This window comes from Chiloscyllium plagiosum, unplaced genomic scaffold (assembly GCF_037043375.1).
Source record: "Chiloscyllium plagiosum isolate Xiang-an unplaced genomic scaffold, Cpla_swu_hap1 HiC_scaffold_23, whole genome shotgun sequence".
Taxonomy (NCBI): Eukaryota; Metazoa; Chordata; class Chondrichthyes; order Orectolobiformes; family Hemiscylliidae; genus Chiloscyllium; species Chiloscyllium plagiosum.
In genome coordinates, this window is record NW_028270161.1 from 28,675,770 (window position 1) to 28,702,501 (window position 26,732).

General features: G+C 37.4%; 1 protein-coding gene across 2 annotated transcripts in view; it reads left to right on the forward strand.

Annotated features, from left to right (window-relative positions):
* The window catches only part of phtf2 (putative homeodomain transcription factor 2), a 53,031-nt gene that overhangs the window by 21,012 nt on the left and 5,287 nt on the right, over window positions 1–26,732 (forward strand). For both annotated transcript variants that reach the window (XM_043713802.2, XM_087999515.1), the window contains exons 5-13: window positions 673–871; window positions 2,218–2,385; window positions 2,720–2,932; window positions 4,562–4,690; window positions 7,989–8,258; window positions 10,298–10,429; window positions 20,084–20,170; window positions 25,646–25,801; window positions 26,605–26,700. In XM_043713802.2, coding sequence (XP_043569737.1) covers window positions 673–871; window positions 2,218–2,385; window positions 2,720–2,932; window positions 4,562–4,690; window positions 7,989–8,258; window positions 10,298–10,429; window positions 20,084–20,170; window positions 25,646–25,801; window positions 26,605–26,700 — 1,450 coding nt within the window. The remainder of the gene's footprint in view (window positions 1–672; window positions 872–2,217; window positions 2,386–2,719; window positions 2,933–4,561; window positions 4,691–7,988; window positions 8,259–10,297; window positions 10,430–20,083; window positions 20,171–25,645; window positions 25,802–26,604; window positions 26,701–26,732) is intronic.

A 26,732-nucleotide genomic window follows, 5' to 3' on the forward strand; every position in this document is an offset into this window, starting at 1 on the left:
TCCAGAAACAACAGGAGAATGGGACTACTTGGGTAGCCCTTTCAAATAGTGATGGGCCAGGTGTCCTATACAACTATATAAAATGAGTGAAAAGAATCCGGAGGGAGTTCCAGGCTGAATTATGAAGAGATGCTAGAGAAATATATAGGAGAAAGCACTCAAATTTTAATTTTGTGTATACTAAAACATACTTTGTGGGAAAAACTGAGAAGAAAATATAGAAGATAATTATAAGCTAAGAGACCCTTACAAGCCTGATTACAGAAATAACTTCATAATATTTTGTTGTGGAATGCATTTCCACCAAATGCAGTTAATGAAAGCTGGAGTGTTCAAAGTTATCACAAAGTGGTTAGTTTCGGTGTGGGAAAAGTATAATACATTTGTTATGAAAAGTAGTTGTTTCACTATCTGACATATTGTACTTAAGCTCTTGAACTTGGATAAAAGGACAGTGTGCACTCCATTTAGACCAAAACAAAACTCTACCTGTGAATTTTTCAGAAGTTTGGCTCCAGGATGGTGATATGTTTCTTTAGCTATCTTGACACCCGGCTGACTAAAGAAATTTAATAGCAAATTTCTGCAATTTCGACAGTCTTATTTTGACTTAACTTGCTGTGTTGAATCTAGCAACTAAACAAAAGACCGAATTTTACCTTTATCTTTAAGGTCAAAGAAAACCAAACTTTCGATAGACAAATCAACAGAAACAGATAATGGCTATGTTTCTCTGGATGGAAGAGTGAGTAACAAAAGCCATGAAGATATTAAGGTATTTCATACTGCTCACTATGAAATGATGGGACCTGAAGATTACAGCTCAATTAGAGGAACAGGAAGAAATACACACAGTCCTGTAAACCATAAAGTAAGTGCATTAGAATCTGTTGGCTTGTTGTTAGTAAGTCCACACAAACCATAGAGCATGCTTGGACTACTGTGAATTGAACCCAGTGTGTTTGAGATTGTCATGTGCTTGAATCAGAGGATGAAAACTTGGAGAAGAAGACATTCACAGTCTGATTTTACAAAATCTTATAAATATATGGAATAACTTTCCAGGAAAACATTGAAGATGATATGGAAGCATTGAATGGAGAATTTGATAGCTACTTGAGAGTTTTGCAGGGATAAGTTTTGAGACCTGTTAGTTGGACTGTATAATCTGTTCTAAATTTACATTTTCCTGTATTCACCTGTACACTCTGAATAATATTTCTTTAATTGAAAGTAGGTTTAATTCTATCGGTCACCTTTTGTAGTATGGAAACCTAAGTCATAGATTCATCCTCAATACTATGATCCTCATTGTAAAACCAGGCTAGTTTGGATCCAAGTTTTGTTTCATTTTTTTAACCATGGATGTCATTTAATGAACACATTCACAAGATAGTGCTCATGTACTTTTAGCACAAAGAATACAACACTTATTAAACAAGAAAGTCATGAACTAGATTACAGTAGACAAAAGTTGGGACAATTTCATTACAGAATCAGGAAAAGATTCAAACTCTCACTAGCTCTTCTATCCAAATTTTCCTAAAAACATGCAAACCTCAGTGAAATGTTGCCAATCTCTTCACACTAGGGCTACTTTTCAGGGTCAGGCTGGTACAGTTGCAGCTGGTTTTCTTTTGATGAATTTCTGTGCAGTCACGAGATGTTTTTTCCCTTCATCTCCTTTAATCTGAAGAGATTATGTTCCATATAGAGATGGACAGTAATATAAATCTTTTGCTTGTGACTTTCAAATTTGAAAACTACTTGGTGACTATTTTAGCAGAGGAGGTAGTCACGGAAATTGGCAGAAGCAGAATAAGTGGAATGCCAGTGTCTAGGAATGGTGAATCAAGGGCAAGATAATGTCGAAGGTGCTTTTGGCAAAGCAAGACTATTTATGGAAGAAAGAAAAGACTGCATTTTCAGAGGTCTGGAGTTCAACTGTAATGCATAATACAGTTAGTATTATTTTTTCTCACCCTATGATAGGTGACTCAATTGTGCATAAACACTTGCAACACCAGCCTTTCCTCAAGAATTTCATTTCTAGCGCTCCACGAACATTCAAGAATTACTTCCTTGCAAATGAGGGAATATTCAAAACTCTCAAATTCTACAGACAACATACAGGATGCCTGTTATGAAGGAAGTGGAATTCGGGAAATTATTGTACTTTAATCATTTGGCTTTTCTCATGTTCATATTTTTAAATAGGAAGGATCGAGACCAGTCATAAATATATCCGATGATGTTTCAAGTGATGAAGATGGTGAAGCTGGATCGCAAGCATTCACACAACGTCGGACCGGAGAACGAATTTCCAATGACAATGTATTACGGAATAGAAAATCTAATCAGTATAAAAGACACTACACTCCTGAGGTTATAGACTTTTTGTTTATTCTCTAGTTCCTTCTTCATCATCATAATGAGCAATATTTTATATGATACATGGTACTTTACTGTGATAACACTGTGATGGACATTAATATTGATAAAACTTAGTTAAGTCTTAAATTTATGAGAATTACTTTTGTAATGAAAAGACTACTAAAACGAAGAAGCCAAAATGAATACCAGGCAGTTGGTCTTTTAAAGTCGTAAGTTATGTTTCAATTATAGTTGGTAGTTATCTAAGTAGGGGTAGTACATATTTCTAGTTTCTGTTGATGACTTGTACTTTTAAAAGTGTATTTCATGTCAAATTATTTTGCAGGAGACTGCTAAATCTGCTACTAGTTGTAGTTCACGCAGTTCGAGACAAGATTCAGAAAGCACGCGCCATGAGTCAGAAACTGAAGATGTATTATGGGAGGATCTTCTGCACTGTGCTGAATGTCGTACTTCCTGCACTAGTGAAACCGAGGGAGAAAATTCCCACTTGAATTCCTCGGGGAGGAAGGAATACAGAGATGATCCATTTCACCCGGTTTGTTTCAAATAATAACTTTATTAAATGTTGTTTCTTCAATAATATTTAACTTGTATATTTTGCGAGAGTTAATTATTTAATTGAAGGCAGTATTTAAATTAATTTTAGTTGCACAATTAATATTTTGTCCATAGTTTCAGACTGGTGACATCTGTTGTGATTTGGATTCTCATTTTCAGCAAAAGAAAAACTATTCTGCACGCCTTATGTATTGAAACCAATCCCTAAGTAATCCAGACAATAATTCTTTACAATACAATGAGTTATATTCATTATATATCTGCAACTGGAACTATTAGTATTAGTAATGTGAAATGCTTCAAAGGCATGCTACTAAATACACTTAGTCACTATGTCAAAGAAGGTAATAACAAGCTGAATCTCAAGATGGCAAGCTGTTACTTATGGGGTACTGCAAGGGTCAGAATTAGTTCCACAATTGTTCACAGTCTGTATGAATGATTTGAATCTAGGGAACAATTGTAATTATTGATTCCAAATTTGCTGATGATACCAATTTGTAACCATGCAATTCCCATGGCTAATTCACCTAAGTTACACATCCCTGAACACTATGGGCAATTTAGCTAGCCTGCACATTTTTGGACTGAGAGAGGAAATGGGAGGAAACCCCCACAGATGCTCCGGGAGAATGTGCAAACTCTACATAGACAGTTGTCCGAGGCAGGAATTGAACCTGGGCCCCATTGCGCTGTGAGGCATCAGTGTTAATGACTGAGCCACCATGCCGCCCGAATTCCTGGAATGCGGGATTATTTAAAGGGGAGAGAAGGAGTTCATTTGGCCCATCGGGCCTACACTGGCTCTTCAAATCCACTGCATTATTTACCTCTTCCAATTTCCTACCTTTTCCCCATACCCTTGCACATTATGTCTTCCAAAATAATCATCCCAATACCTGAATGTCTCAATTGAACCTACTAGGTAATACATTGGACATTCTATCTATTTGTTACGTGAAAAAGTTGTTTTTTTTTCTTGCATAACATTTACTTCTTTTACAAATGACTTTCCTCCCTAAACCTCCTGGCCTCTTTACTTCCCTTTCCTCCTTTTGAGATGTTTAAAGCCCAAATTTATAATCAGACATTTGGGTCACTATCACATATCCACTTCCAGCGCTACATCTATTATTGACTGATGAGGAAGTGACAATTGTATATATTAATGCCAGTTTTTATAAAGCTTTAAACTCTTTCTCTCTGGGTATGGGAAACACTGGTAAGGCTGCATCTATGGCACATTTTTAGTTGTTGTAATTTGGTGTTAGTGAGCCTTCTGGTTGAACTAATATTGTGGTGAGAAAAGCACTAGCAGCAACAGTGTTATTTTTCCAAAGTAAATATAAATTGCAACTTTGCAAGTACAACCAGTGCCTTATGTAGTTACAATGATATAGAATCCATGTGTTTTGCTAAGAATAGTTTGTATTTATAAATGTGACTAAATTAAGGGAAAAAAATCCCTTGAATTCACATAGCATTAAAGGAGGAGGTAAAACAGTATTTGCTGATCAACACGAAAGAACATGTAATTGGGACCCTTCGACTATAAGTTAGTGTTAAAGTGTTTGTGTTGCTTTATGAAAACCTATTCTTTTTCCAGAGTCATTCACCATGGCTTCACAGCTCCAGTATAAGTTTGGAAAGAGTAAGTGCAATCGTCTGGGAATGTAACGAGTGTAAGAAAGCTGATATGTCTGTGATGGAAATCAGTGGAATGATTATGAAAAGAGTGAGTATAGCACTTTAAAGACAGTAACAGAGTTAATATTTTGAGTCCAGTATGAATCTTCAGAACTTCAATGAACTTCATTGTTCTCCCACTCTGCCCACTTCAATTTTGGTAATTGTTCTTTGTCTTCCCTTACTAGACAATGGAACCTTTACAGACATGCACTTATTACAATTACAATAACTTTATTGAGTACTTATGAAAAATAGCAAACTTCCATATCAGTGATATTTCTTTAATAGCTATATGTTCCTAGCAATTATACCACTAAAAATTTTTGTATTTTGTTTATTTATTCTTGCAGTCTTTTGCTAGTTTTGCAGTCCATTCCATTTTTCCTCCTTTTTCAATTTGTTCTTTTCATTCTGATTGTCAAAAAATGCCAGATCAACATATGAGAAATGCTATAGTTTACTGACAATATTATTGGAATAGTATGACTTAATTTGACTAATAGCTGTGAATATAAAGATTGAAAAAACAGCTAAAATTTGCACAAAGCATTCTTTAAAATTATGTGACATCAATTACAGGCAAAATCTATTCTGGGATATATTGTAACTTGTTCACTAGAGTGCAAAACAACATTCCCATTTTAAAAATGAAATCCTTCCTCATTAAGGTCTGAAGTCTTATAATTTTCTACACATTATCTCAATATGGTTGAAGACCCTTGTTACTGCAATTTGTATCCTGCTGTTATGGACCAGACCAAACCAAACCCCATCAAAATATCTTAAGAATATAGCCTAGGCATAACCTTTTCTTATTTTAAAGGCAAATGTAAAGCGTTCCAGATGGGGATATTATAGATACTCAAATATAAGCAAACACACTTTGTATTTTAACTTTTGTGTAAACATAAGAGAAAATAAAAATAAAAGAAAAATTGTTTTAACTGTAACTCTATTGAAATGCATAACAAAATAATATATATTAATATATTACTACTAATAATAAACTTCCAATATAGTAACATCCTTTAAAGCACCCTAAGCAAAGGCAAATGCAATAAAACAGATTGCCTCACATGCAATTCCAGCAACAGGAAGAGAACCCCAACTTTTAACTGTAACAGAGAGAGGAATAAGAGTTTGCGCATCCCAGTTTCGAGACCCCAGCAATTGCTGAAAGCTCAAAGTAAAAATCCTGGTTCTGTGGAACTTGACCCTACCCATTCAGGATGTTTCTGTTGTTCCAGTTTCTAAAAGAAGTGAAACCAAGGCCTCAGAAACTGTTTGCTTTATTGGTATTGAGCATACCACTTAGAACATCTATCTCAACCTTTCTTCATTTAAAAAAAAAACAAGAAAAATGCACTTCGTCAATCCATAGTAAATGGAAATGACAAAGCTTAGTACCATCCTGGTTTTAGGGCCTCAGAAGAGTAACTTTGTGAGAAACATAGAAAATTCAGCAATATTCAGCAAGTCAGACAGGATCACTGGAAAAAGAAAAAGTTGACCTTTTGTGTCAATGACCTTCAATAGAACAAGATGTTAGAGATGAATAATCTTTTAAAGCAATTAATGTTGATGAAGAAATAAAGCTAATTGGTAACAAAAATCAAAATGACAAATTTCACTAGATTGCATTATTTAAGGTGTAATAGAAGGGAGCACTAACAATAATATAGAACGGGGACCAGGACTTAAAATGTCAACATTGTATTTAGGTTTAAGTTCAATCTATGGAGCTTTCATTTACTCATCGATTCATAGGAAGCATGATAATAGAAGAGTAATTTCTTCTAAGCAAAGATTTCCTATAAAGTTGCTGACTTTATGGTTTCAGAAAATCAAGTGTACTTAGTATTACACACAATTGATCACAACTATCAAATTAATGGGATGTTTTTCTAAATCTCAATAGATGTTAGACATCTGTTTTAGGAGTTTAGGACCAAGCAGGTTGTCCCCACAGACCCAGGTATAGGCTTCTTTCCTGTTTATAATAAATGAAACTGTCCTAACTACAGTGTGTTGTTAGCGATGTATTGTCTTGAGAAATAATATGCTTGAAAGGTCTGTGACATTAATTAAGACAGATTTCTTCTCTGTCATAAAATCTCAGCACAGCTGTCTATTGGAGCAGAAACTAATTGCTGATGACTTACAATCACTAATAGAATTAATCTTGAGCTGTTTCATACATTTTTAGCTCTGGACATTTCAAGAATCCTTTAGTAAGTCAAAATGTGGGCTTCATTAATAAAGTCTCCTTCACTTCTATTCTCATTCCTTTTCCTCCCTCCACACATACATATATAAAGTTGAAAAGGGTCTAGTGTCCAATATGCAAAAAGAAATAAAAGAGTATGCAGTTTAAAATTTTTAGGGTGTCCTGGAGGTGTAAGGTTCCAACCTGGGATCGTGGTTGATTAGCAGTATCCTGGATCAACAGCAGCTATGATTATTGGAGATCAGTGTTGGATATCATTGGCTGCTTTGTCCTTCCTGAACAAGTGTTTATAAAGAAAGAGGTCTTCATCCATCTGCTGTTTAAAATATATCTCCAGTGCTCTGTCAAATCAGTTGTATGGAATGCATTTCATTCATGTATTTTCATATCTGATGCTGTTGCTTCTAAGCTGGCTTATCATAGCTGAGTTTTTTGTCTCTAATATATGAAACCCATCATTTACCTGTAAGTTATAAATAGGAGATAGGAGCTTTTTCACACATGATGTGTTTCGGTCTCTTCTGATAAAAGATTTAATTTAATTTCACATCATTTTGGCTATTTTTAAGTCAGTAACCTTCCATGGACATTCACCCAGTTTGCATAATAAATCTTTCATTTTCCCTCCAACACCATTGTGGGTCAACCCACAGCAGGTGGACTGCAGTGGTTCAAGAAGGCAGTTCCCCACCAAGTGCAGCTAGGGACAGTCAATAACGCTGGCCAGCCAGCGATGTCCACATCCAACAAAAATGAATAAATAAATAAAAAATCTACTTTCCTGACAAAATATGGGGACAATTTAGAGTTCAGATGGTTGTAAATATGCCTCTTAAATGGAAACTAACTTGATAACTGTTATTTGATATCTTGATATTCATTAACAAACGATTCTTTCTCCACATTTCTCCTATTTTAAATATTGAAATATGCTCTCTCCAAATAAACTGCATGTAATAATGTTTTAACAAAGCAAATATTAATTTTCCAGTGTTGAGGGAGGGGTTCTCTGTTTTAAATAATTTTCAATCAATTGTTGCACAGTTTAAAAAAGTCTTATGCATTTATAGATATATTTGACAATTTTAGAACTTCTAATTTTTTTGAACCCCTACAGGTTAACAGCTACAAGCAAGGTATTGGTTACCAACTATTTGGAAACTTGATTTCTCTGATTCTTGGCATCACTCCAGTTTTATTCAGACTCTTTCAGCAAAAGGATTTGGAGCAACTAATGTCACTGTCTGCTGCAGAGGTGTTTTTCATTGCGTTTGGTTCAAATGTAAATCAAACAGTTATTATGGTTGCACTAAGCTTTGTGGTGCGTGTGTGCCTCATGTGGATATTTTTCTTCATGCTGTGTGTAGCTGAGCGAACATATAAACAGGTGAGCTGAGATATTTCAAATTTGCAAATTATCTTGACTTATATTACTAATCTTGCTTGAACCACTTATATTTCTGAGCGTGCCAAATTTAATGGAGCATCAATTTTGTGGAAATCATTTTGGTAAAGTTTTATTGAAGCAGTGAGATGGAGAAGGAAGAAGAGGAAAATGAATTTGGTACAAAATGATGACCTGAAATATAAAGAATTACAATACTGTTATGAAAGGAAAATCATAATGTATAGAACACAAGGAGATTATTTGGCAAGTTGTGCTCTATCAAGAAGCTGACATCATAGACCTATTTGTTATATTGTGCAAAATCTTTTTTCTTAAATAATTATTTACTTAACATTTAAAAGATTTTACAGATTTTGTTTTCACTAATATTTTTGTTAGGCATAGCAATCCTCTGGTGGAAGCCTTTAACTTTTTTTTCAATCATGTTCTTAAGTTTATGTTTTCTAGACATCAACTGTTAATAGCATTCATGCACTATATAACAGATGGGATTGGATGTATCAGGAACAAAGAATATGTCATATGTTTACAGGTGTGGGGCAAAGCTTGAGTACTTGCAGTTCATTGTATCTGTAGTTATTAAGGAAGAGAAAGCTGATAAATATTGGTAGAACTGGAAAGGTAGTGGATGGGGATGAAAATTGATAAGCAAAATGTATTGGTAAGTCTGACTATGTATCTGACTGGCGATGTTGATTTGCGTGGATGGCTTATATCCTAGGTTGTGGAGGGAAGTGGGGATAGAGATAGGAGGAAGGCTTGCCATAATCTTTCAATCTTTCCTAGATACAGGGAAGATACTGGGGGGTTAGAAAGTAGTAGTTGTGACACTCCTGTTCAAAGAAAGGATGTAAGAACATTCCCAAAAACCGCTGGTCGATTTAATATTGGTAGTGGATAAGGGTTTCAGAACAAAAATCAGGGAAAAAAATTAACTAAACATTTCCAAGTACATGGTAATCAAGAAGCAGCACAGATTTTTAAAAGGCAAATCATGTTTGTTTAATTTAATTATTTAAAGGAGTAACAGAAGGAAATGCAGCAGATATTGACCATATAGAGTTTAGGAAAGTACCACATATAAGGCTGGCTAATGGAAAGGGGAGGATCAATGTCAGGCTGGATTAAAAACAAATTGGCTTAAGTACACAAAACAGTCAAGTGTGGTCTTAAAAAGCTATAGATGCTCAGTAGCTAAGGCAGCACCTGTGGATTTCTTTTTTACTCCTAGGATGAGGATGTCACTGGTTAGTGTCTAGAGTCACATGTAGGCCAGACCAGGTAAGGATGGCAGCTTCCTTTCCTAAAGGACATTAGTGAAACAGATAAGTTTTTCCACAATCGGCAACAATTTCATGGCCATCATTAGACTCCTAATTCCAGATATTTGTTGAATTCAAATTCTACCATCTGCTGTAGCAGGATTCTAATCTCGGTCCTCAGAATATTATCAGGTCTCTGGATTAACAGTCCAGCGATAATACCACTAGGCACTTGCCTCCCCTCGAGAGGAAGAGAATAGTCAATCTTCTCACTCTGTGAACTTTCATCACTAGCTGGGTAGAATAAAATAATCCTGAAAGAAGTGCAAGGTGCTGATGCAGGTAAGGAAGGGAGGAGATGCCCCAATATGGAAATACCCTCTCAGCATTTTTGAAGTCTCACTCCTCAAAAATGATCACAGCCACCAGATTCTTTTCATGGAGAGGGATATCAACCAGTGGGCAGGCATTTGTGGGTAGTGTGGGGAATTGAATAAATAGTGAAATACAATATTGGCCTCTATTCATGTTTTGACCATGACAGGAAACACACCTGCTGAATAGAGGCCAATATTGTATTTTAGCTTACCCTTAGGATGTGTTTATATCGATTAGATGCACTAAAATCCAGCTGAACCTCTCTTGATTGCTGCTGTTTTGGACACAAATGAACATTCATATCCTTGACCTTTTTTTATTTATTTTGATTAAAATACCTTTCCAGGAATAACTAAACAACATATTTTTCTTTCATAGAGATTACTATTCGCCAAACTGTTTGGCCATTTAACATCGGCAAGACGAGCCAGAAAATCTGAAGTTCCTCATTTTCGTCTCAAGAAGGTGCAAAATATTAAAATATGGCTCTCGTTACGTTCGTATCTCAAGGTAAATTCAATTTATTAATGTTATTGTGAGGTCAAATACATGTGACCATTCTGTTAGACTTCCACTGTAACGGGAGCCCTGCAGAATGTTTGAGGAAAGGCTAAACCTAGGTATGCTAAGTTGAAATTTCGGTTGCCCTTTTAAATATTTATGCCTTGCCTGCTCCTGTTGGCTCAACCAGCTCAGGGGTCCCAAGTCAGTATTAGAGACTCCTATCTGGGTGTTCCCATTCTCTGGCATGTAAGGGGCTGAGCGTTAGAAACAGGAGTAGGCCATTTAGCCCCTTGAACTTTCTTCCACTATTTAATAACATCACTGTTGATCAGTGGCCTAACTTCACGTATTACATTGAGGTTGGTATGGTACAAAATGATAACTGTAAAGAGGTTCAAACCAGGGGAGATACTGTTACTAGGAGAAAGTGGGGACTGCAGATACTGGAGATCAGAGCTGAAAAATGTGTTGCTGGAAAAGCGCAGCAGGTCAGGCAGCATCCAAGGAGCAGAAGAATCGATGTTTCGGGCATAAGCCCTTCTTCAGGAAGAAGATACTGTTACTGCCAAAGATAGTGAACTTTTTCGAAGTGAAATCCTGCTCTTGGTTCCTTTATCAGTTATCAGGGAGAACATGTTTTGGATTTTCTGGTGAGGTGAAAGAAGTAACCTAGGTAGCCAAACATCAGGATGGCGTAGGGCAAACTTTGATGCATATACTTGAGGGGGGAGGATGGGGACGGTAGAAGAAGCAAATTTAGCTTTTCCAAATCAAAGAGAAAATTTGTCATATTTTGAAGGAACTTAAGCACTGATCACAATTTGTAAAGAACTTTTTTTTCTAAAAATGAATCCTTGCATAACCTAGTAATTTATCTTGAAATATTAAACCATGAAGTATAAAAATATACTTCTGTGAGAAAATAGTCCTCATGACATTCCCCGATCCTGATCCCAAATCTGCTCAGTCTCTTAAATAAAACAAAGAACTGTAGATGTTGGAGATTGGAAACAAAAACAGAAATTTCTGGAGAAATTCAGCAGGTCTGGCAGCATCTGTTGGGGAAAAAGCAGAGTTAGCTTTTAAAGTCTGGTCCAAAATGTTAAATCTGCTTTCTCACTCAGATGATGCCAAACCTGCTGAGTTTCTCCATCAGTTTCTGTTTTTGCTCAATCCCTTGGTGCACTCAGTCCTGTGAAGGTTTAAAGATCACCGTTTTTGTAGCTAAATGTGAGCTATTCTATATTGGTCTAGAATGCTCAGTTTTTGGGAAATAGTTCATATATAATTTAGGTCCAATTTGTATGAATTTATTGGTGATACCTACTTTTGAAGTGGCTGCAGCAAGATAAAGATCAGTTGGCACTAGTGATCTTAGATTGTAAAAATTCAAAAGGGCCTCCATTAGTGTGGCAAAGTACCAAATTGCAGCTTCTGGAAATGGAAAGACAAGTGTAATTGTATTAATAAAATATGACTAGATAACTAGTCTTTAGCAACCAAGGACCCGTCTTGTACAAAGTCCAGGAATTCATCCTCCACAGCATTAGTGCAGATTAGATTTTCTGATTGTGTATGTATATTGATGTCATCCATTATTTCTGTATTAATCATTCCTTATTTCTGTATTAACCATATTAAATGTATCTCTAATTTCCTGATTTTAAACTGTGTCCAGCATCACTATTCTTGTTTGGTGTTGATAAACAGCTCCCACCATTGTTTGCTGTACCTTGCTGCTCCTCAGCAACACCCAAACTGATTCTATACCTTGATCCTTTCATCTAAGGTCCTCTGTCACTAACGTACTGATCTTGTCTCTATAAAGCACGCTATCTTATCTTTTCCTTTTTTTACCCTGACTTTCCAAAATGTCATATACCTTTAGTTATTCAGTACCCAGTCATGCTCATCCTGTATCTATGTCTCTGTAATTGCAATTAAATCATGTCCCTTTCACTGTGTGCCTTCAAAATGTCAACCTTGTTGGGAATGCTGTTTACATCAGATATAGTGCCTTTAATTCTGCCTTTTTAACATTATCCTACATCCAAATTCTAGTTGATGCTTCCTTTTGCTTTTTCTGTATTCTAGTTTTGCTTCTTTTTCCCCTGTTACTACTTTTCCTTCCCTCCAAACTGAGTTTCCCCTCAGGTTCCCATCCCTTTGCCAATCCAGTTTAACCTGTCTCCAATTGCATTTCCCTGTTGGGATATTAATCTTGGTGTTGTTAAGGTGCAATCTGTCTAATTTGTACAAGTCTCATTTGCCCCATAACTGGACAGCTAGACATTAGACATTAATTTTTAAGGAATTAATTACCTCAATGATTTCAAGATTCCTTAACTCCAGTTAATTGAGTATTCCATTGTTGAAAGATTTAAAACTGTTCTGTCTCTTTTGCAGACTTCATTTCTCTTGTTGGTCAGTAGAAGCATGACGGATAAATGGTCTTTTTTCGTGTTGTGAATTCTATGATTCCTATGAAAAGCAGTTAATATTTTAGTTTGATCATATGATCAATAAAAATTGATCAAGAAAAAAACACAAGAATAACATTTTCAATGATAATCCTATTATTGATATTTAATAGCCATCTGTCAAAGTAAGAGGCAAACGTGGGTTTTCTATGAGTATTTTCACAACTAGAGCAGAATTTTTCTGAGTAGAGGTTCCTGCTAGACTACTGGAACAGTCAGTGGAGAATGTAATTCCATCAGCACTGCTGCCCTGATTCATTAATGCAATATGGCAATGGGTGCATGACTTCTGCCCCTCACTCAGATACAAGTCACAACTTGGAGATCTGCCAAACAATTAGCTGTGTAGTTTCTGTAGTGTTACCAGGAACAGTTGCCGCTGCTGGGACAGCAACATGCTAGAGAGAGGATGTTGATATATGCTGAAAGATACTGCAGAAGAGACAGGAGAGCAGGCTGGGATGGGCGTTCTAGTGTTTCTGTTTAAATTGCAGTGGCATATGACTTCATGAATTGCAATATAGCAATTTTTAAAAGCTGTGTGAGTTACAATGAAAACAAATCAAGCTCAGCCTGTATGTGTTAATTGTGGCTCAGTTGATAGCACTCTCCCCTCTAATTCAGAAGGCTGTGGGATTAATTTGCTTGAGGTCTTGAATGCAAAAGTCAAATCAAGTACTGTGGGATTGCTGCATTGTTGGACTTGCTGTTTTTCAGATAATACATTAAAATGCCCTGTCTACTTAATGTACTTTTTCCAAATGTCTTTTAAATATTATAACTGTATCTGCAAACCACTTCCTCTGTTCCAAAACACTATTTAGGGTCCTACTGTTAATTATTTAAGCCCTACCCTTGTTTGTTTTACCAAAATGCAATGCCTTGCATTTGTCCAAGTTAAACTCCATCTGCCACTCCTCAGCCCAATTACCCAATTGATCAAGATTTCTTTCTAATCTTAGATAACTTTCTTCACAATTTACTATTATTCTCATCCAAATTGTATTTTTCAAACAGCAAGCAAATCTGGACCCAATACCAATCCCTGTGTAACATCGCTAGTCATAGACCTCCAGTCTGAAAAACAGCCCTTCATTAGATTAGATTAGATTAGATTACTTACAGTGTGGAAACAGGCCCTTCGGCCCAACAAGTCCACACCGCCCCGCCGAAGCGCAACCCACCCATACCCCTACATTTACCCCTTACCTAACACTACGGGCAATTTAGCATGGCCAATTTGCCTGACCTGCACATCTTTGGACTGTGAGAGGAAACCGGAGCACCCGGAGGAAACCCACGCAGACACGGGGAGAATGTGCAAACTCCACACAGTCAGTCGCCTGAGGCGGGAATTGAACCCGGGTCTCTGGCGCTGTGAGGCAGCAGTGCTAACCACTGTGCCACCGTGCCACCGTGACCACCCTCTGTCTCCCACTTGTTTATACTTAATAATATAACGCTTTCTTATTCTTGACTAGAACCTCATTACCTTTATTCTTCCATTATTCCCTACTCTTACCAGCCTTGTCCTTCACTCTAACAGGAACATAATGACTCTTGTTCTCCTTTCACTTGTCAGTCATCCTTTTACCTGTGAACACTCTACTCCAATCAACTTTTGAAAGTTTTTGTCTCATTAAAGTTTGCCTTACTCCAATTAAGAACTTCAGGCTTATCCTTTCCTATAACTATTTTAAAACTCATAGAATTATGATCACTAGTCCCAACATATTCCCCTAATAATACTTCAGTCACTTGCCCTGTCTTATTTCCTGAGAGGTCAAGTTTTGTTCCTCCTCTAGTATGTAGATTTGCACATTGATAAAGAAAGTTGTCTTGAACACATTTAACAAATTCCTCATCATCCAAGCCTTTAACACCATGGCAGTCGCAGCCAATATTTGGAAAATTAAAATATCTGTTATTTTAACCTTATTATTCTTACATATATCTTAGTCTCTATGTATTTGCTCCTCAATTTCTAGCTGACTATGGGGGACACTTATAGTACAATCCCATCAAGGTGATCATCATCTCTTTCTTACTTCTTATATCTACCCATACAATTTCACTGGACGATCCCTCAGAAATATCCTCTAATTACTGTAGTAATGTTTTTCTTAATCAAAAACACCACCTCCCCTTCCTCTCTTACCTTCCTTTCTATAGCATCCAAAACCCAGAACATTGAGCTGCCAGTCCTGTCCTTCCCACAGCCAAGTTTTTGTAACAGCTATGGTGTTCCAGAGCCATGTTCCTGTACATGCCATAATTTCATCAGCCTTACCTGTAAGACCCCTTGTGTTGAAATAAAGGCAGTTTAATTCTTCAGAGTTACCTCATTCTCTGACTTGCTGCTGTCTGTCTTTTTTAACGAATTTGCTCTTTTCTGATTCAGAACATCCTCATTCGACTTATTACTTTTCCTGCTACTTAGCCCCCCCCCCCTCACCTTAAGTTTAAAAGCTCCTGAAATAGAGCTAAAAATCTCCCCACCAACATTTTGGTTCCCTTCCAGTTCAGGTGAAACTCATTCCTTTTGAACAGGTTTTTTTCTGCCCCAGTAGAGATTCCAGTGATCCAAAAATCTGAATCCTTGCACATTGCAGCATTTTTTCAGGCATTAATTTATTTGCCCTATATTTTTATTCCTACTCTGATTAGAATGTGGTACCAGGAGTAAACCAGAGATTGCTACCTTTTTGAGGTTCTTCTTCGTAACCTTTTATATTTAATCTGCAAGGCCTTTAACCATTTCCCTACTATGTTCATACCAATGTGTCTCTTGAATGCCCTCAATGATGTTAAGCCTGAAAAGCTCTTAAAAGCACCATATATATTTTAAAAAACTATTGTTTCTTACCTAAAGATTTTAATCTTAAGCTTGCAAAAGATTTTTAAACATTAAACATTTAAAATCTTACGAAAAAAATCAGAAGTTTAGCTGAAACTCTCATCAACCTTAAATCCTTCTATCAATCAGATTTCAAATCTGGATAAACAGGTTTAAAAAATCGCTCCAGAGCTGTTGAACAAACATGTGGTGACCTTTCACACAAGCACTGTGTGTAAAACTGAACATTACCTGCCACTTTTTTTGCGTATTTTTTTTATTGACTAAAAGTTCCAAAAAGACTTAGACTAAGCAGAAGCAGAACATTTTTATTTTATTTGGATTTTCAGTTTCTACTACAGAACAAGTTGTTCAGCTCATACTTCCTATTTCTCAAACACCTTTATGATGAATTCAGTGTGAAACTTGATTGTCCTCCTGGGAGAGTAACTGCAACAATTTCTTCTCTATGTTGTATATTCTAAGCAAGCTCTGTCTCTCAAGACCCCAAAGGTATCCGTTCATGATTAGTAACAACCACATAACATCAAATCGACTAGCTTTGGAACATTTTACTTTTTATTGCTTTTGAGAGTCATAGAGTCATACAGTCATAGAGATGTACAGCATGGAAACAGACTCTTCAGTCCAACTCGTCCATGCTGACCAGGTATCCTAATTGAATCTAGTTCCATTTGCCAGCATTTTGCCCATATCCCTCTAAACCTTTCCTATTCATATACCCATACAACTGCCTTTTAAATGTTGTAATTGTACAGGCCTCCACCACTTCCTCTGGCAATCATTCCGTACACTTACCATCCTATATGTGAAAATGTTGTCCCTTAGGTCCCTTCTAAATTTTTCCCCTCTCATCCTAAACCTATGCCCTCTAGTTTTGGACTCCTCCACCCCAGGAAAAAGACCACGTCTATTTACCCTATCCACGGCCCTCCTGATTTTATAAACCGCTGTAAGGTCACTCCTCAGCCTCCAACGCTCCAGGGAAAACAGCCCCAGCCTATTCAGCCTCTCCCTATAGCTCAAACACTCCAACCCTTGCAGCATGGTTGTAAATCTTTTGTGAACCCTTCCAAGTTTCACAACATGCTCCCTATAGCAGGGAGACCAGAATTTCACACAATGGCCTAACCAATGTTCTATACAGGCACAGGATGACCTTCCAACTCCTATGCTCAATGCACTGATGAATTAAGGCAAGCATACCGAATGCCCACCTGTGGCTCTGCCTTCAAAGAACTATGAACCTGCATTCCAAGGTCTCTTTGTTCCCAGTATTGTAACCACTTTTGGCCAGAAAGTGCTTGCTTCTTATTAAAATGATCTCCTCAAAGCAAAATTAGTTATTTTCCTTTACCCAGGTTAGGTTCTGCCAGGGCCATTCGGCTTCTTACCTCATTATGGCCTTGGTTCAAACATGGAGCATAAAAGCTGAATTCCAGAGGTGAGATAAGAGTGAAGGGCCTTTACATCAAGGTTGCATTCAGCCAAGCATCAAGGAACCCTGGTAAAACTGGAGTCAGTGGGTATCAGGGAGCAAATTCTCCACTGGTTGGAGTTATACATAGCAAGATGGTGGTGATTGTTGGAGGTCAGTCATCTCAGCTCCAGGACATCTCTACAGAAACTCCTCAGGGTAGTGTCTTCATCCCAAACATTTTAAACTGCTTCACCAATGACTTTCCCTCTATCATGAGATCAGAAGTGGGGATGTTCACCGATGATTGCACATGGACGTGATTCCACAATGTTCTATAATATTTACAACTCCTCCGATACTGAAGCAGTCCATCTTCAAATGCAACACGGTCTGGACAATGCCCAGGGTTGAGCTGATAAGTGGCAGGTAATGTTCATGGCGATGGCCAACTCCAGTAAGAGTTAATCTAATCAGTGCACCTTGACATTCGTGGTGTTACCATCATTGAATGCCCCGCTATTAACAATTGTTGGGGTTACCGTTGATCAGAAATTGAACTGGATTCTCCTCAAACAGTGCTACAAGAGTAGGTCAAAGATTAGGAATACCGCGGTGAGTAATTCACTTCCTGACACCTCAAAGCCGATCCACAATCTACAAAGCACAGGTCAGGAGTGTGATAGAATACGCCCCACTTGCCTAGATGGGTGCAGCTCCAACAACATTCAAGATGCTTCACATCATTCAGGACAAAACAGCCTGTCTGTTGGTACTGCATCCACTCCCTCCAACACTGTCGTTCAGTAGCAGCAGTGTGTATTGCGAAACAGCACTGTAGAAGTTCACCAAAGATTGTTAGATAGCACCTTCCAAATCCGGGACCATTTCTATCTAGAAGGACAAGGACCGCACAATAGCTTAATGGGACCACCACCATCTGCAAGTTCCCCTCCAAGCCACGCACCATCCTATCTTGGAAATGTATCACTGTTCCTTTGCTGTCATTGGGTCAAAATCGTGGAATTCTTTCCCTTTGGAAATTGTAGATCAACTCACTGCAGGTGGACTGCAGTGGTTCAAGAAGTGGAGGAGCCAATTCAAATTTATTCAATGTATAATTTTAGTTGCATGACACTGTAATCTTTTGCTATAAATTCTGCATCTTATGGTCGTCTTGTTCACAACCATCTGATGAAGGAGCAGTGCTCTGAAAGCTAGTGCTTCCTAATAAACCTGCTGGACTATAACCTAGTGTTTGGAAATTTTTAATGTGGTTCAAGAAGGCAGCTCAGTACCACCTCGGGCAGCTAGGGATGGGCAATAAATGCTGGCCAGCTAGTGACACTCACGTTCCATGGGTGAGAAAAATGAAAGTGTGTGTGTGTTTGGTTTGGATTGGATTGGATTAATTAGAGGGGTAATGATGCATATTTTCATTGTTATAACCAATTCTGCTTCATTGAATTAAGTTTTGTTTTGCAGTAAATTGAATGGAAAGTTGTATCAACCAGGTTTCTTTAATAATCACAAAATTATCAATCTAACACAGAGAAAGCATATGATTGGTCATATTAGGACTCTGTATACTATATTTATTTTATGTTGTGACTTGTGGACCTACAGCAACAGTTCACTCCTCCCATCAGTACCAATGGCAGCATTTATTGCTCATCCCTAATAGCCTGTGAGGAAGTGGTAGTTAGCTATTGTCTTGAATTTCTGGCAGTCTATCTGGCTTATTGGTACATCCCCAATGCTGTGAGGAAGGGACTTCCAAACTTTCAATTCAGTGTTGGTGAAAGAATGGTGATATAATTCCAGTTAAGAAGGTGTGTGACTTTGAGGGAAACTTGCAGGTGGTGGTATTTATGGGGACCCTCTATTCTTTTTGTAAGTGATGGAAGTTGCAAGCTTGGAACATGTTGCTAAAGGAGGTGTTATGACAGTGTATCTTGTACATGTCCATATTGTTAGCACGTATGTCAGTAGTGGAGGGGATGAATGTTTTAAGGTTAAGGCATGTTCAATGTTTAAAATTTGTATTCCGATCATCTGCTATAATGCACGTTACGTAAACGTGAATTTGTCATAATACAATTGACAAATTGGCAACACTGTTTCTAAAGCGCTAAGTTTTAAAGTGTATATTGGTGATAACGCAGTTCCGGCCCCATTAGTTTAAATGGTGCTGCTTTATGTGATTTTCTTATAACACAGGATTGCATGGGAACAGAAGTACTGTGTTATAGCAGAACTGACTGTAGTTCTGATGGATATGAATTCAGCATTGTCTATTGTCAGATGAGATGATCTCTGTTAAAATATTTGTCATGGCTTGCACATAGTGTCTGTTTAGTTTCATTGTGATGCAGTGGATTTTCTTCTGTTTGGAACTTTGGGAAAACTATTGCTATAAAAATGAGAATTTGTACAATCACCTCAATATTTGAAAGTGTAGTGTAATAATTGTGTTAGTGGCTTATGTAAGTTTTTAATGTATTGTAGTTTTCTGGAATTCTTATTAATTTACCTTTTCATTCTTTATCATACACTTTTGTGACCAACTTTTTTATTTAAAGAATATTTTTAGTTTTTACCATTCTCTTATTACCATGCCACTTTTCTCTTTTGAAGGCTGGGCCCTTCGTATCATTTATGAATTCTAAAGAAATCACAACAGTCTTTTACAGAAGGTTTTGTGACAAAGGTCATGATAGATCCATATTTTCAGCTAACTGATCATTTTAGTATGTTTTCGAGTTTCTGCAGATCCTGACTGATTATTGCATGTATTCTTAATATCCATAAACTTTTTTTCATGCCTGAAAACTGTTAAATGTTTAAAAATCATTTTGTTTTTGTATATTTAAAGTTCTAATTCAGTTATTAATCGCTCCTCACAGAGACGAGGTCCACAGCGATCAGTAGATGTAATTGTTTCATCTGCATTCCTGTTGACTCTATCTGTAGTATTTATTTGCTGCGCACAGGTAAGAACATGTCTTATACGTAATACTTCTGTTTTAAAAATATCTGTAACATTGAACTAATGAAAACATTTTCTTTGTCCAGTTTTTGCCTTTTGTTTCATCCATTGTTCTTGTGCTTCTGAATAACACAGACTATTAGCTATAGAGCTATCCGAGGGTGAAACCATTTTAATTTACAGTAGGTCGAGTGAATCTCTGAACCTCTTTAAGACCTGAACAGGAAGGAAGGATCAGGAAATATGAAAAGATAATTTCAGTTATCCAGTTGTTGACTCAAAGTAGCAGAGGATGAGTTAAAGAGGAACTTGTGTTTCTCGAGGAAGATTACTCACTGTACTGAGCTAGTTGAATAGCCAGTCTGTTCATCACCTGTGCTGAAATTCACTGGAGGAAAGGGAGGTTTCCATTGCAACTGACTGCAAAAATTTGGGACAGAAGACAAAGGAAAATGGGGCTGTGAATTATTTGACTAAATGTTCATCTTAATTTTCCTGTATCTATGAAGGCCTTCCAGGTGACAGACCCACTTATTAAACACAATTCTCCATTTTTAAAATCTCTGCTGGTTACTTTGAATGGTTACAGATCAGAGAGGGTGTTTGACACGTGGGCTGTCTTCAACAGCAGTTAAGCTAGACCCACTCACCAGCTTTGACCTATTTCCCTGCAAGTTATTATCTTCACGTACTTATTTAAATTCCTTTTCAAAGCCACAATTGAATCTGCCTCTACTATCCTGTGCATTCCAAATCCTAACCACTCACTGTATTAAAATAGTTTTGTTATCTTGCATTTGGTTATCTTGTCAATAATTTTAAATCTTTGCCTAAGGGAGCTGTTTATTTCTATTTATTTTGTGTATCCTTGTGATTTTGAACTCCATCTAATTGCTTCTCAACTAGCTCTTCCCAAAGGAGAACAGCTTGAGATTTCCTAAACTATCCTCATAGCTAAAATCCTTCATCCTTAGGACTATTCTCATAAAACCTTTCTGCACCATTCCCTAAAGCCTTGTATTTTTCCTAAAGTGTAGTGCTAGAATTGGATATAATCTTCCAAACGAGGCCAAATCAGCAATTTTTGAAAGTGTGTACGATACATACAAATTCAGCTGATAAATATATTTGATTAATACATGTCAAAAATATCTGGTACTGACTCCTGATGATCCCTATTGCACTCCTTCTTCCAGTCCAGAGAAAACCATTTCGCACTTTGTCAGTGTTACTTCAGCGTTGTCATAGTGTCTCTTATCCTAAGTACCTCAACTTTGCTGACCAACTGTTTTGTGATACTTTATCAAACATCTTTTGGATGTCCATTTAAACGCAATTAATTGCATTACCCTCTGTCGCATCATTAAAAAATTAAAGGTTCTAACCAAATTCTCTTTTTATGAAAGTATCTGGTCATTTTGTCCTTAATAAAAGATATTAAAATTTTCCCTACTACGGACACAGCTAGCCTATAATGATCTGAATTGGGTTTGTCTACATTTGTAAAAATGGGTTGTACATTTATTGCCTAGTGCACAACCGTATTCAACAGAACCATGGAATAGGATGTTTAGGCCTTGGCAGTTTCTTCCATTACATACAGTTCAGGATGTGTCTTATTTTATCCTGGCACTTTATTGTCATTTAATTCACTATAATTATAATTCCCTATATGTTCCTTTTATACATGAAAATATTGTTTATCTTGCTTTAAGTTGTTTCAAGATTCATCTTTCTGACATCTTTTAACTGTCATTTTTTTGTGTACAATCCTTTTGGACATGCTGCTTTGCTTCTCAAATTTCTTATTGTATACATGTAAAACATATACAAATTCATATTCTTTCTCATATTCCTTTAAACTTTCGTAATCCTGTTTTTAACCCAGTTTCCTTTTTTCTAAAATTCTGTTTCCTTTTTTGTTTGTAGAGTACTTCTAGATCATATCTTTGCAACTTTAATTGGTTCTATCCTTTTTATTTATCCATTGCAACCTTAGCTTTTTTTTTAAATGGAGTATCCAATATTTTTTGCTAACATCAAACTGTATGAATCTGTGCGCTAACAGCTCCTTCCAGTTCACGGCAACTCAGTTGGATCACTCCTCATTATTCTAAATCCCGTCCTAAGTCAGTTTGGTGCTTTGTTTTTTGAAATGAGTCTGTTATTAGTGATCTTTAAACCATATTTCAATAATGTTTTCCAAGGTGCTTGCTTACATTTAGCTTCATTACTCAGAAACAATCCATCAGTGGAAGCCACTGAAGTAATTAAGACTAGTTCTTAATGGGATTTGCTATTCATCATACTAGTCTTCACTGCTTTCCTACATGTTCAGCTGCATGTACAGAAATATTGCAGAAGGGCATGTGAAGACTACTATGGTGCCTTCTACAAAAAGAGATGGTAAGATTTGATATTAAGTCGATGCAACTAGAGCATGTTATCTGCTATTGATAAACATGTTAAAGTGCACTATTGCAAGATATCTGTATGCGTGCTGTTCCCCCGTATGCCCTGCAGAGACCAATTGAATTTCTTGTCTTCAGTAGCCAAACGGAGTTGCTGGAGATGGCAGTGAGAAATAGATCATAGCTTTATGCCTATCCAGTGCCAAAAAGCTGGATCCACCTTTTAAGCCTCTGTTGTACTAAGGCAGGTTTCCTGGAGATCATGAGTAACGCCGGGGATCTACTATGAATATGTTAAAGAAACAATGTGCTGGTTAATGATTGGAAAATGTTGACGAGTAGAAGTGCAGTTCTAGTGCATTGGTAATTCCATGAATGAAGAAAATAAAGCCTGTACTCTTTTAATAAAAATCACATAACAGCTGAACTCTGAGACATGAGAATAAGACTGGGTAAATAATGTTGCCAGTGGATCCAAAGAAAAGGAATTCTTGGAATGCTTACAAGATGGCTTTTTGGAACAGCTCGTCATGGAGCCCACAAGGGAGCAGGCTATTTTGGACCTAGTGCTATGTAATGAACCAGATATTATAAAAGATCTTAAAGTAAGGGAACACTTAGGAAGCAGCGATCATAATATGGTAGAGTTCAGTCTGCAGTTTGAAAGAGAGAAGGCAAAATCGGATGTAATGGTGTTACAGTTAAACAAAGGTAATTATGAGGGCATGAGAGAAGAACTGACGAAAACCGACTGGAAGCAGAGCCTAGCAGGGAAGACAGTAGAGCAAAAATGGCAGGGGTTTGTGGATATAATTGAGGACACAGTACAGAGGTTCATCCCCAAGAAAAGAAAGATTATCTGGGGAGGGATTAGACCGCCGTGGCTGACAAAGGAAGTCAGGAAATGTATCAAAGAAAAAGAGAGATCCTATAAAGTGGCCAAGAGCACTGGGAAATCAAAAGATTGGGAAGGCTACAAAAACAAACCGAGGATAACAAAGAGAGAAATAAGGAAGGAGAGGATCAAATATGAAGGTAGGCTAGCCAGTAATATTAGAAATGATAGTAAAAGTTTCTTTCAATACATAAGAAACAAACGACAGGCAAAAGTAGACATTGGGCCACTTCAAACTGATGCTGGAAGGCTAGTGATGGGAGATAAGGAAATAGCTGGAGAACTTAATAAGTACCTTGCGTCAGTCTTCACAGTGGAAGACATGAGTAATATCCCAACAATTAAAGGGAGTCAGGGGGCTGAGTTGAGTATGGTTGCTATTACAAAATAGATAGTGCTAGAAAAGCTAAAAGGTCTTAAAATTGACAAATCTCCTGGCCCCGATGGGCTACGTCCTAGAGTTCTGAGGGAGGTGGCTGAGGAAATAGCGAAGGCATTGGTTGAGATTCTTCAAAAGTCACTGGAGTCAGGGAAAGTCCCGGATGATTGGAAGACCGCTGTTGTAACCCCATTGTTCAAGAAAAGATCAAGACAAAAGTTGGAAAATTATAGGCCAATTAGCCTAACCTTGGTTGTTGGTAAAATTCTAGAATCCATCGTTAAGGATGAGGTTTCTAAATTCTTGGAAGGGCAGGGTCAGATTAGAACAAATCGTGCCTGACAAACCTGTTAGAATTTTTTGAAGAGGTGACAAGTAGGTTAGACCAGGGAATCCCAGTGGATGTGGTCTATCTAGACTTCCAAAAGGCCTTTGATAAGGTGCCACATGGGAGGCTGCTGAGTAAGGTGAGGGCCCATGGTGTTCGAGGTGAGCTACTGGAATGGATTGAGGATTGGCTGTCTGACAGAAGGCAGAGAGTTGGGATAAGAGGTTCTTTTTCGGAATGGCAGCCAGGACAAGCAGTGTCCCACAGGGTTCCGTGTTGGGGCCGCAGCTGTTCACATTATATATAAATGATCGGGATGAAGGGACTGGGGGCATTCTAGCGAAGTTTGCCGATGATACGAAGATAGGTAGACAGGCAGGTAGTACTGAGGAAGTGGGGAGGCTGCAGAAGGATCTAGACAGTTTGGGGGAGTGGTCCAGGAAATGGCTGATGAAGTTCAATGTGAGCAAATGCGAGGTCTTGCACTTTGGAAAAAAGAATACAAGCACGGACTAATTTCTAAACGGTGAGAAAATTCATAAAGCCAAAGTACAAAGGGATCTGGGAGTGCTAGTCGAGGATTCTCTAAAGGTAAACATGTAGGTTGAATCCGTGATTAAGAAAGCAAATGCAATGTTGTCATTTATCTCAAGAGGTTTGGAATATAAAAGCAGCGATGTGCTACTGAGACTTTATAAAGCTCTGGTTAAGCCCCATTTGGAGTGCTGTGTCCAGTTTTGGGCCCCACACCTCAGGAGGGACATACTGGCACTGGAGCATGTCCAGCGAAGATTCACATGGATGATCCCTGGAATGGTAGGTCTAACATATGAGGAACGGCTGAGGATCCTGGGATTGTACTTATTGGAGTTTAGAAGGTTAAGGGGAGATCTAATAGAAACTTATAAGATAATACATGGCTTGGAAAAGGTGGACGCTAAGAAATTGTTTCCGTTAGGCAGGGAGACTAGGACCCGTGGGCATAGCCTTAAAATTAGAGGGGGTCAATTCAGAACAGAAATGCGGAGACATTTCTTCAGCCAGAGAGTGGTGGGCCTGTGGAATTCATTGCCGCGAAGTGCAGTGGAGGCCGGGACGCTAAATGTCTTCAAGGCAGAGATTGATAAATCCTTGATGTCACAAGGAATTAAGAGCTACGGGGAGAATGCGGGTAAGTGGAGTTGAAATGCCCATCAGCCATGATTAAATGGCGGAGTGGACTCGATGGGCCGAATGGCCTTACTTCCACTCCTATGTCTTATGGTCTTATGGTCTTATTGTAAACTGCAAATCCCATTCTGGTGATCAACCAAGAGTATGCAAAGTACATAAATATGTTGTCTTAGCTATCATTTTTTTTAAAAGAGGACAGTAATATTAGAAAAATTCAGTCAAGTGCCTGACAGATCCAGAGAATTACTTGGAAGATGTAAATCTAGTTTGAAATAATCTTTCTTTTTATATAGTTGCTTCATATCCATGAAACGTTCCTTGATTTTCATTATAATTGGGAGCTAGTGATCTGGTGCATCTCATTAACATTGTATCTCCTGAGATTTGTCATGCTGGGATCTGAAACAAATAACAAGTACAGCAATACCTCAATCTTACTGACAGAACAGGTAATAAACTATTATCTTCTGTTGCTTCGAAAATGTGAAAAGTTGAATCTCTTTGTTAAACATTTCTACAATCGATATAGAAGAAAGATGCTGGATAATGGTAGATCTCCCAGTTTACAGGTAAAGAGCAATCAACCTTTTAATCAAAGAATTTGAAATTTTATAAGCATTGAGAAACTTTTGTATGAAAAAGAGTATTACACAAAAGTGCTAATGAAAACAGAAGGCCAGAAGTGAAGGAATGTCATTTAATCCTTTGAACCTTGACTCCTGTACTGTCCCACTCCATTTGCGTGTCTTTAATGTTTGTTCCACTTTCTTAAGAATTTTTTTTTAATGACATTCTTCTAGGCACTTTACTGTTTGATTCTGAGTTGAAATATAAACTAAATTTGATTGACCATCAGTAATCAGACTTTGGAATATTACAACCAAATGGAATGATTTTACTAGATTCTTTTGTAACCTCTTAATGCAGTAATGAATATTATTTCAACATTAATCTACATTTTCTATGGTGTTGCCAGTAGTAAATTCCCAGTAATACTTTGTGCTGGTTTCCCCTAAGCAAATCATTTTGGAATAGGAATGGGAGCAGACTGTTCAACAGGACTGTAGCTGATCCAGCATTTCTCACGACCACTTTCCTATGATTTCTCCATTACCCTTGATTCCTATAGTGTACTAAATATGTGCTTCAGTCTTCTGTATCAAGGTTATACATTGATAACTTTAGAAGTTGGTTTCCTATGTTGTCTAGGACAGCCATTTGTTATCTGTGTATGTCTCTGCTCTTTTACTAGATTAATTTATACTTGAAGATGGAAAAAAAACCTAACAAAAAAGAAGAACTGAACTTAGTGAACAACGTTTTGAAGCTTGCAACCAAGTTGCTGAAGGTAGACAATCATGAGATTACAAGGCTTGCATT